At 40.5% G+C, this 9,882-nt stretch overlaps 1 protein-coding gene across 1 annotated transcript; it reads left to right on the top strand.

Moving 5' to 3' along the window:
- Nucleotides 1–6: 6 nt before the first annotated feature.
- YEATS4 (YEATS domain containing 4) lies at nt 7–8,238 on the top strand. Its single transcript, XM_019543234.1, has 7 exons — nt 7–139; nt 1,484–1,603; nt 2,618–2,684; nt 3,013–3,107; nt 5,695–5,787; nt 5,867–5,954; nt 7,730–8,238. The coding sequence occupies exons 1-7, from the start codon at nt 89–91 to the stop codon at nt 7,897–7,899; spliced, it is 684 nt and encodes a 227-aa protein (XP_019398779.1). The 5' UTR covers nt 7–88; the 3' UTR covers nt 7,900–8,238.
- Nucleotides 8,239–9,882: the final 1,644 nt, after the last annotated feature.

Here is a 9,882-nt window from a genome sequence, read left to right as displayed (position 1 = left end):
GAGCTGCGCGTGGCTCTGCTGGCGCGGAGTGGGGGGCTGAGCGCGGGCGGGCCGGCACGGCTGCGGGCGGGACCCTCGGCGGAGCAATATGTTCAAGAGAATGGCTGAGTTCGGGCCTGACTCCGGCGGCAGAGTAAAGGTGCCGGGGGGCGGGTCTCGCTGCTCCCGCAGGCAGGAGCCGGCGGGCCGGGCCTGCCCAGCTTGAAGACGAGCCGAAAACTCAGGGCTCCTCGCATTCAGGGCTGAGCCCCGCGCTTTTCCCGCTCAGACCAACCCCTAGGTCCGTTAGTGGAGGCAGTCCTGGCTTTACTGCCACGTGCCCCGCGATTCCCCAGCGCAGTCTGCGAGAGGAGAGAGAGGTGGCCGGGGTGCCGGATCGGGCCCCTCGAGCCCCAGCAGAGCACACCCTGGTTATTCATGCTGCAGCGCTACAGGCCACGTGGGTTTTGCCCAGTGAAGCAGATGAGCCATGCAGAACACAGCCTCCCAGCACTGCTTATCTGCCACACTTGGTGACACCTGTTTCCAGCCCAAGGTGTAGCTCTGTCCTGCATGAGGCTGATCAGGATCAACTGCAAACCTGAACAGAATACAGGCAGTCCTTGGACTTGCAACACAATTGGTTCCTGAAAACCATGTCTTAAGTCAAAACATTATAACTCAGAACCAATTTTCCCATAGGAACAATGTTATAAATGAGGGATTGGTTCCTGAACCAAGGCCCAATTCCTTATTTTCACCAAAAACACCCCAGAATTTTGTACTCAATCAATCATACATTAATGTAGCTATGTTACTCATCTATTTATATTGTAAATAGAAATCATATTGATTTGGAAGGACTTCTTTGAGGTGACTTTGCTGGACTTTTTGAAGGGTTCTTGGCTAGAGTCTTCTCAGGAGTCTTGGCTGCAGGTTTTTCTGGAGTTTTTTCTGATTTCTTAAAGTGTCTAAGGAAGTTTGGACATGTTCTCCAGGGAGATGGGTGACGCAGCAAACTTGTTCACTGATATGGCATCGCATCAGATCAAGCGTTGTAAAGTCAAAACTGACATGAGAAAGTCGAAACAGTTTCACTTTATAAATGTCATAAGTGCTGTTCATTGGCTTCTGGTTTGGGTGTGGACAGGCCCATGTTCTAGAGAAACACTTTATACCAGGGTAACTAATGCTGGTATGCATGATATGTCTGCCTGTACCTGGAGTCTGGGCCAGCAGACTGCAAAGTGGGATGTGAAAGGCAAACATTTCTCATCTTTTTTTAACAAGTACCATTAGCTGGTCTACAAAATTCTAATTTATTTGCCTCAAAGTTTTAATGGCTGTAAGTTAAATAATTACCTATTTTAAAATTGGAACCCGTGCAAATGTTTAGAATTGTTTCAATGGAACTAAGAACAGCAGTTGTTAAATTTTGGGGCTTCTCAACACCACTTGTTTTTGTCTTTGGTTATGTGAACTCTGATCTTGTTTTATCTTTAAGGGTGTTACTATTGTGAAACCTATAGTATATGGAAATGTTGCGCGATACTTTGGAAAGAAAAGAGAGGAAGATGGTCATACTCATCAGTGGACAGTTTACGTGAAGCCTTACAGAAATGAGGTAGAAAAAATATTGAAATAGTGAGACTTGATTTATGCTATTTGCCTTAAATTGTGACTTGCTTTTGTTAAACTACAAACACTTAGTCGTACTGAATTTTAAGCACACTGAGATGCACTGATGTGTAAGTTAAGCACCTCCATGTTTGCAAGGTGCAGGCCTTACATGAGTAAATATAATAAATGTTATCAAATGTCAACAGAGAGAGGTTCTCAAATTATGATTGTGTAAGAGGAGAATGTGGACAGAATTCTAACAGCTTCATTTTAGTGCTACCTAATAGAGATGCCCACCTAGAAAATATCCTAAGATTAGACCTTATGAATACTTGCCCTTCTGAAAGCCACTTCTGAAACAAGTGAACACCTGATGGCCCATCTTGCAGCTTCTGAAGGAGCTGCAGAAATTGCCTGGAGGTACAGGAGTAGCTATACACACCTGCTGGCTCTGGGAAACAATAGAAACCTTGTTTCACTCTGTAGAAGCGGTTTAACTTTGGTAAGAAAGGGTTCTGTTGTAGGAAAAGAGCTGTGGGTGTAAATGTATCCAAGGTTTTGTTTGTTTTACCCAAGCTCTAAGAAATAACCTGGGATTAAGGAAGATAATGGTAGAAGTTTGTTTGCTAAGAAAATATGTAGACTACAGTAAAAAGGAACTAGAACATCCTTAGAGAATTATAAGAACAGGGTTCACCAACTGGCGGCCCACAAGCAATTAATGTAAGAGCTGCGGGTGCCAGCAGGTGTAGAGGATCTCAGATGGGCCACCCCTGCAGTGTATGGCCTGTGCATTGTGTGATCTTTGGTTGCATTGAAATTGCAGAGCCCTCTTCTAACAAAAAAAAATTGTCTGGGGTCTTCATAAGGGAAAACGTTGGAAGATTCAATGTGGGGGTTTAGCCCCATTAGGCTACTCGTCTCCATGTTGTGATGTAGGAGCAACATTGAGGAAAAGGGGTCTTCCCAGTGTGCTATGTAAACAGTTGAAAATCATTGACTGCATTTTCCATTTTAGGATATGTCTGCTTATGTGAAGAAAATTCAATTCAAGTTACATGAAAGCTATGGGAATCCTTTAAGAGGTAAGTTTTTTGCCCTCTGTTTTACTTAGGATGTTTCCATTAGTTATGTGGAATCTAAGTCCAGGTCTGCACTACAAAATTTTGCCAGCATAACTATTTCAGCTAGGGGTATTTATGATAGCTGTGTTCACACCAAGGGGTTTGCTATGTTAATAGAAAAGAGTTCTTTCAGCTCTATTTATTTAGCTGGGGGAGGTGGTATAACAATTATGGTAGGAAAAAAACCCTCTGTCAGTTTACAATACATCTTCACTAGTTGATTTTCCTGGTATACTTACTGTGAGAGCCCAAAGTCAGTTGTATTCATGATATTGTTTTTCCATTGCAGTTGTTACCAAACCGCCATATGAAATTACTGAAACAGGTTGGGGGGAATTTGAAATCATCATTAAGATATTTTTTATTGATCCCAATGAAAGGCCTGTAAGTATGAGTGTGTGTGTGTGTGTGTGTGTGTGTGTGTATATATATATATATATTTGGCTTTTCTTAAACTTTATTTTTCTTTTTTCTTGCTTGATTTATATTTATAATACTTCTGGTGTAGGGGACAGCTGATCAAAAAACTTATATTTGTTATGAAATCTCTATAGCTTCACTCTTTTATTGCTATCCTTGACTTTCAACACATCTTGGAGTTACCATGTGCTAAATGTAGCTGGAAAAAGAGCAAACCAAGAATGTCATGCTAGATCAAACCATTGATCCATCTAGCTCAGTATGTTGTCTCTGACAGTGGTAATCTTCTGTGTGACATTTTAGGATTACAATATTTATAGACTAATATCTAAATTTCATAACCATTTGACTGCTTTGGGGGGTTGCTGCATGGATTAATTTTTAGATCACTATTAAATGATCTGTTTGGGCAATTTGTTCACATTGGTACACCACAATCACTATTGGATGACAGTGGTAGTAATGGATCCTATAGGGAGAGCATATGAAAAGGATGCATCTAGAGCACCAATTCTTAACTGTGGTGCTGCTCCACTCTGGGTGCCTTAAGACTTAAGACCATTTTAAGAGTTCCATGGAGTGCCATGCAGCGTTAGAACTGTTGTGTGCAGACATGATTCATGGGATAAACCCAGAGGTTTCAAATAGGAATCCATAACATTAAAAACATTCTGATCAATTCCAGTCTCTTTGAATTCCTTGCAACAGAAGAATTGCTCTATTTTTCCATAGTCAAAGAAGTGTGAAAGCTTTGAGGGGGCCCTTGAGTATAATAAGGTTGTGAACCACTGATCTAGAGTGATCTATCCCCTGCTATACTTTCTGTGGCATCTACCATGATTAGTTTAGGGATGCATTCCTGACCATTCAGGTACATCTCTGACGGGTTACAGGTAGTTTAAAAAAAAACTTTTTTTGCCGATAGAATGTGGTAAAGATGCTTACTTGTTGAAATATGTTTTAAGATTGATATGCATTTTGGACAAAAGGCCAGGACTGAATGATCTCAGTTTGATCATTCTTTGACCAGACAACTCTTAACGTAGCTTCAGGTTAGAGAGACCTTCTAGAATCAAGCCTAGTTTATTGTTATTGTAGGCTGCCAATGCAAATAACTACAGCCTTAAATTTATCAAATAGTGAGAAAACTAGTTACGTTTTGCCCACACTACTCCTACTGGAAGGCTGTTCCAGAATCTTACTCTTTTAATGGTTAGAAATTGTCTTTGAATTTGTAGCCCAGACTTATTTATAGCCAATTTTCTACCAAATTGTTCTTATACCAGCACTGTTTCAAGAAGGGTTACAATAGCTTCGCACTTTTTTTTGAAGGATGTTTAAAGAAAGGAACGCTTTAGTGTGGTCAAAGATATAATTGTGAGCAATAGCGTCAGCTTACTTTAATCAGGGGTGTTAAAAGTCTTGTTATGTTGACCCAAATGCTGCCAAACTGGCCACATGCACAGAGCCCAGGATTCGTGCCGCACATAGCAGTGCTTTAGGATCTACACTACTGGTGGCACCTGTTACTGGACCCTTGCTCCATATGGCAGCTGTCCCAGCCCATATCGGCAGATGCCAAAGCAACAAGAATGGGCATCACATGCAGCAACTCCTTAGAAAGGTCACCCCCACTCCCCTCTTACCATGAGAGGGGATGATCTAGTTGATTGCCAGCTGAGAAGCAGAATTATGTAGGTTTGAGAGGAAGGAATAGGAAAGAAGGGGAAGGGGAAAAGAAAAAGATGAAAAAAGAAAAACTGTACGGTATCCCTTATGACATAACAGGCATGTTTACACTGCACTGGTAGTATGCTCCAGCCAGGATGTTCTTCGTCATGCCCTGTCTACTTGGCTCAGTCTGATTGGGGAAAACACAAAAACGTGCCCATGAGGTGGTTGCCAAGACCTCTATCTTTAGTGTGCTAAAGAGAAGCTACTGTGGACAGCCACACATTTCCAGGTTTGGAGCATGCTGTTGAAAGAGGGTGAGCAGGACATGGTCAGGACTGTTCTAATCAGATCACATGATGTGGGTAGAAAGCACCAGTATTCTGTTTTATTATTCAAAGCATGGCATTGTGGAGTATGCAGCAGGGATACACAACTCAAAACAGCTTGAGAACTACTGATCTAACCCTTTAGGAAGCTGATCCTATTAGGAAGCATTTTTGTTGCAGGGGTCATGTTCTGCATGAGCTATATGGTCTTTCTGGTCCTTTATCTGTTTGACTAATTTTTAAAAGGAGGTAGCAATTAGAACAGCATTAAGTGTGTTGTTTTACTTTTTAGGGCACTTTGCCTGTTGAGTGAGATTTGATCTCGGGGTAACTTAGTTCAGTAGATTAACTGAATTCAGTATTTAGTGGCTTACTCTGGTTAAAGTTCAAAGTAGGATTAATGTTGTATTCTCATAACTTTAAAAAAATCTACACACTTATGCAACAAGAAGAGCTAGTGACAATTAATTCCATTGTTGATGATAACCTTTGATTGATTTTTCTTGAACTGCTCTTAAGTCTGTCAAAGTTAATAAATTTTCTTTGTGCAGGTAACTTTGTATCATTTGCTGAAGCTATTTCAGTCTGATACCAATGCAATACTGGGGAAGAAGACTGTGGTTTCTGAATTTTATGATGAAATGGTAAGAAAAAAATCACCTTTACATTTTTTTTTAAATTTTATTTTAGAGTAAGACTAAGAGGTGTCTCTTTCTTCCTTAGATATTTCAAGATCCTACTGCTATGATGCAGCAGCTGTTGACAACCTCTCGTCAGCTGACCCTAGGAGCTTACAAACATGAGACTGAGTGTAAGTGCCAGATAACAATTCCAAGATTACGTATGTGATTTTTTTTCAGAACTTTTATAATTCTTGTTTTTAACATTCCTTAAGAATGCACACAGTAAATTTATCTTGGTGTACTGCTCCTAAGTGGAATTCTATATAGAGATCTATGTGTATCTTTTGAGAAGGGTCCTTGTACACTTGTAGTCCAGTCTATTAACGTGTAGGTATATTGTATGTATTTTTGGTTCTTTAGGGTTTTGGATTGGGGGGGCGGTGTTTCATTGTTTACTTCTAACAAATTTACTCTGAAGATTTATGCAAATATGTATCCCTGGTGTTACTTAATTGGAGTCGAGGAATACATAAAGGATTAATTTGGCTCAACTGATGTGAGAGATTAACTGTTTATCTTAAACAGATAACTTTGTTTTACCTTACACAGCAATAACACTTTAAAACATGGAAATCCATGAGACAGAGCCTTTGTATGAATTGCTTTCCCATCTTGCAGTTCTTTGTTTTCTTTGTAACAACCCTGAAATGAAGGAAATCAAAATGAAGATACTTTATTAATGAGTTTGAATGGTAGTGTCCTGTCTCTTAGATTTTAAATTCTCTCTCTTTTTATTTTCTTCACTTGGGGTCAGTAACATATGGCCTGTGGGCCAGCTTTGACCTGTGGATCCAGGTGGCTTTGCCTACACTTGTGACCACGTCTATGTCAGGACAGAGCAGCTAGAAGATGTACCAGAGCCAGGCAGCTTCCAGCTGTGCTTGCATCCTCACACCTCTTCTCTCTGTCCAGAAGGCATGGAAAAGTGCCTGACCCCTGTGCAGGTGTAGACAAAGCCCTGCTGCTGACATACCAAAAAAGACACCCTCCCTGGCCTATCATGATGCTATTTTTCTATTTTGCAGTTTTTAATTTAGTTGGATAGTTGTTTTTTCTTTGTTTTGTTTTTTTAAATATGCAACATTTAAGTAAATTATGGAGTTGAGATGGCTATATACTTCTGGTAGACATAGATATAAATTACTACAATTTTATAGAGGTTTTGCTATGATCAGGGGTATCAAAGATCTGGCCTACAGGGTCTCATTGTGCTCACCCACAAATATACCCATGAAACTAAATACCAAGTAGAAGTTCCTTTGGAGTATGGACTCTTAATTTTAATGTTAACACAAATGGATACATTGGTGGGAGTAGCATGCTTGTACAGTGGTACAGAATGCATGTTATCTGTACATATTTCTGTTGCCGCTACCAGCATAAAAAGAGGAAGAGTGGGGGACATTTGTGTTTTTCTTACAATCTTGCACATAAGCGGAAAAGATGAGTCAAGCCCCTTCATCAGGTTTCAGTAGGATACTTGTAAAGTCTGCTTCTGTGCCACAGGGCTCCAAAATATGTACAATAATTACTGTGAACAGGGATTGCTTACACCCAAAGAATATAAGTGTTGAAGCATCAGCCTTCAGTACCTCCAGAGTTTCCACTTTCTTATCGGTATCACCTTGATTTATTTAGCTGTATCTCCATATATTGTTTTTACTCTGAAAAGGTATTCGTGAAATGCAGTTCTTTAAAACTGGCAGAGCAAATCTGTTCAGTGTACAAGTCAAATTATTTTGGCATCTACCCCTGTGAACTTGAAATGGGATCTGAGAATTCTGTGCTTATACCCAGTCTTCCAGGCGAGAATTGGCTTTGTTACCTTTGTGAATTTTTAAATATTCTGTGTAATATCAGTTTTACAGTATACTACGAGAATTCTCCTTTGTCACCATCCCAGTTGCAGATCTTGAAGTTAAAACCAGAGAAAAGCTGGAAGCTGCCAAAAAGAAAACCAGTTTTGAAATAGCTGAGCTTAAAGAGAGATTAAAAGCAAGCCGTGAAACTATCAACTGTTTGAAGAACGAAATTAGGAAACTTGAAGAAGATGATCAGTCTAAAGATATCTAACAAGCATCAACTTGATAAAGACATTACACTGAAATTTAAGGGACTTTGATTCTGGAATCACATTAACACTTTCTCTCCCTCTTTTGTGGAGGGAACTACATACAGTTTCATTAATGAATTTCATTTGAAAAATGTGGGATTTAGCTTTATACATGAGCAAATAAAATTACACTTTTTTAGCTTAAAATGCTGTGGATATTTTGCAATATTTTAAAGCAAGTTTCTGAGATGAAACTTTTAAAAAAATGTTTAAATTCAGTATGGTAACTTTATAGTAAGACTTGATAGCTTATTGTGTTTTTTTTTCTTTTTACAGTAACATTAAATTATCAAACTGGAGTGGTTTTTTTTCCATATATGATTGAAGACACATACTTAGATATACAAACAGCATGTTTACTTTTAAGGAATTTTAAATCGTTTTGCCCTATTGTTGGCCTCACAAGAGTAGCATCTTTTGACTCAAAAACAGCAGTTAGAATCTTTGGTATGCAGGTGGCTTAAGTATGTCAGTCATAGATTCTAGCACTTCTTTGTTTGGTATTGCTATAGGGAAAAGGCGGACCCTAAAGACTCAGGAAGATGACATTCTTTGAACTAGCTTTTCTATTTTACAAATGGCACAGCAGTCCCACATCTACTTCTTATTTAGAGATATGAGGTTTTTCTGTACATTTATAAGTCAGTTTGCTGTAATTTGTGTTTTGCAGGTGTTAAACACAATAAAATCATGAAGAAGTAGGACTGGACGGGACCTCTAGAGGTCAACTAGTTCAGCCCCCTGCTTCAGGCAAGATCATCCCTATCCAAACCATCCCAGACAACTATAACCTAAGCTCTACATAATACTACTGTCATCCCTGACAACACAGACCTAACACCCTAACTGGTCACAGATCAAGCAGGGGAATTGCAGCAGCTGATGTTCTGCTTCTATGAAATATCAATATATGCTCAAGAGATCCCAGATAGAGGGCCATCCCCCTGCTACAGAAGAAGGAAAAAAACCCAAGTCTCTACCAATCTGACCATGGGGTAAAATTCCTTCCTGACCCCAAATATGGTGATCAGTTTGACCCTGATAGAAGGGACAAGACCCTTTAGCCAGAACCTCTGGCTTTGGTCCAGCAGGAGCATTGACACACCTCAGTTAAAGTCTACAACCTTGGCTATAGCCAATACCCAAAACCTCTGGGCAAGGCTTAAAAACATGCTGACATAGCAGAAAAGGTGGGGGTGGAGGTAGCAACCAGCAAAGCCCAGAAGCATAGGAGATGTCATAGTAGAACATAAGCATTGCTGGGCCTAGATCATCCCTGACCAGCGGCTGTGCAGCCTCTTCTTGAATACCTGGCCATGTGCTACTTGGATTGGGGGAAATGAGGTGGGGAGACCAGGCAGGGATGGCCTCAAGTTCACTGCACAAGGATGGCAAAGTGCAGTGTCCCAAAGCAGAGCGATAGGTGCTTGCTGCCTGGTACATTACAGCAGTAGGCCTAGAGCAGGGGCATTGAGGCAGTAAATGGTAGTAAAATAGCTGCCTCCACAGCTGCATAATCTTGTTGGCAGCCTGATAGTAGCCAGATGGCATCTCTGCCCTGGATCTTGGCAGCCCTGTTACGCCTCTGGCATCATGGAGTGCTGATGCAAAGTGACGAGGTGAGTATCAACAGTATTGAAGATCGGCAAGGTCGGAACTTGTTGAGTCTGTCTTTGCACAATGCAAGCCAGAGGAAGGCATGAACGCAGTCCCCCACTACCACAAATTATGCAGTTGAATTTTTTGCATTTGGGAAAATAGCAGTGGTCAGCACACCTAGAATACAAGGGATGAGCCTCACCCTGAGAGAACCTTTTTTTTTTTCAATTTTATTTCAAAGGCCAAATCAGTTTCAAATTCTATTGGGCAAAGTCCAAGTAGTCAAGTTCCAAATTTTGACTGAGCAGAGAGATCAGTCATTCAAGTTTGTGTGTGTGGCTGTA

The sequence above is a fragment of the Crocodylus porosus genome, unplaced genomic scaffold (assembly GCF_001723895.1).
Source record: "Crocodylus porosus isolate Cpor-Errol unplaced genomic scaffold, CroPor_comp1, whole genome shotgun sequence".
Lineage (NCBI taxonomy): Eukaryota > Metazoa > Chordata > Crocodylia > Crocodylidae > Crocodylus > Crocodylus porosus.
This window is presented reverse-complemented; position numbering and strand designations above follow the sequence as displayed.